This window comes from Myotis brandtii, unplaced genomic scaffold (genome assembly GCF_000412655.1).
Source record: "Myotis brandtii unplaced genomic scaffold, ASM41265v1 scaffold537, whole genome shotgun sequence".
NCBI classification, from domain to species: Eukaryota; Metazoa; Chordata; class Mammalia; order Chiroptera; family Vespertilionidae; genus Myotis; species Myotis brandtii.
Window position 1 is genome coordinate 591745 of NW_005369971.1, and position 309 is coordinate 592053.

Here is a 309-nt window from a genome sequence, read left to right on the forward strand (position 1 = left end):
GGCCCCGGCCCGGCCTGCGCCGTCCTCACCTGGGCGTGGATGAGCTTGTTGACCTGCTTCTTGACGCCCCCGGTGAAGTTCTTGAAGGTGGGATCGGCCACGTACTCAAAGGCCCCGGCCTCGGTCCTGAGCAGGACACGGTGCCCGTCCATCTGAATGAGCGCCGTGAGGTTGTAGGCCTCGGGGTCCTCGGGCACGGCCGGGGACAGGAACACAACCCTGGAGTCGTTGTGGCGCGTGTACTCCGTGCCCACGATCTGCAGGCCGAGGGCTGTCTGTCAGGCCACGGGGACAGGCCCCTCCCTCCCC

The 309-nt window shown here is 68.0% G+C and overlaps 1 protein-coding gene across 1 annotated transcript in view; it reads right to left on the reverse strand.

The window, feature by feature from the left end:
- Positions 1–309, reverse strand: part of PLXNB2 (plexin B2) — a 25192-nt gene that overhangs the window by 7661 nt on the left and 17222 nt on the right. Inside the window, 1 exon segment of the mRNA XM_014549185.1 lies at positions 30–303. Coding sequence (XP_014404671.1) covers positions 30–303 — 274 coding nt within the window.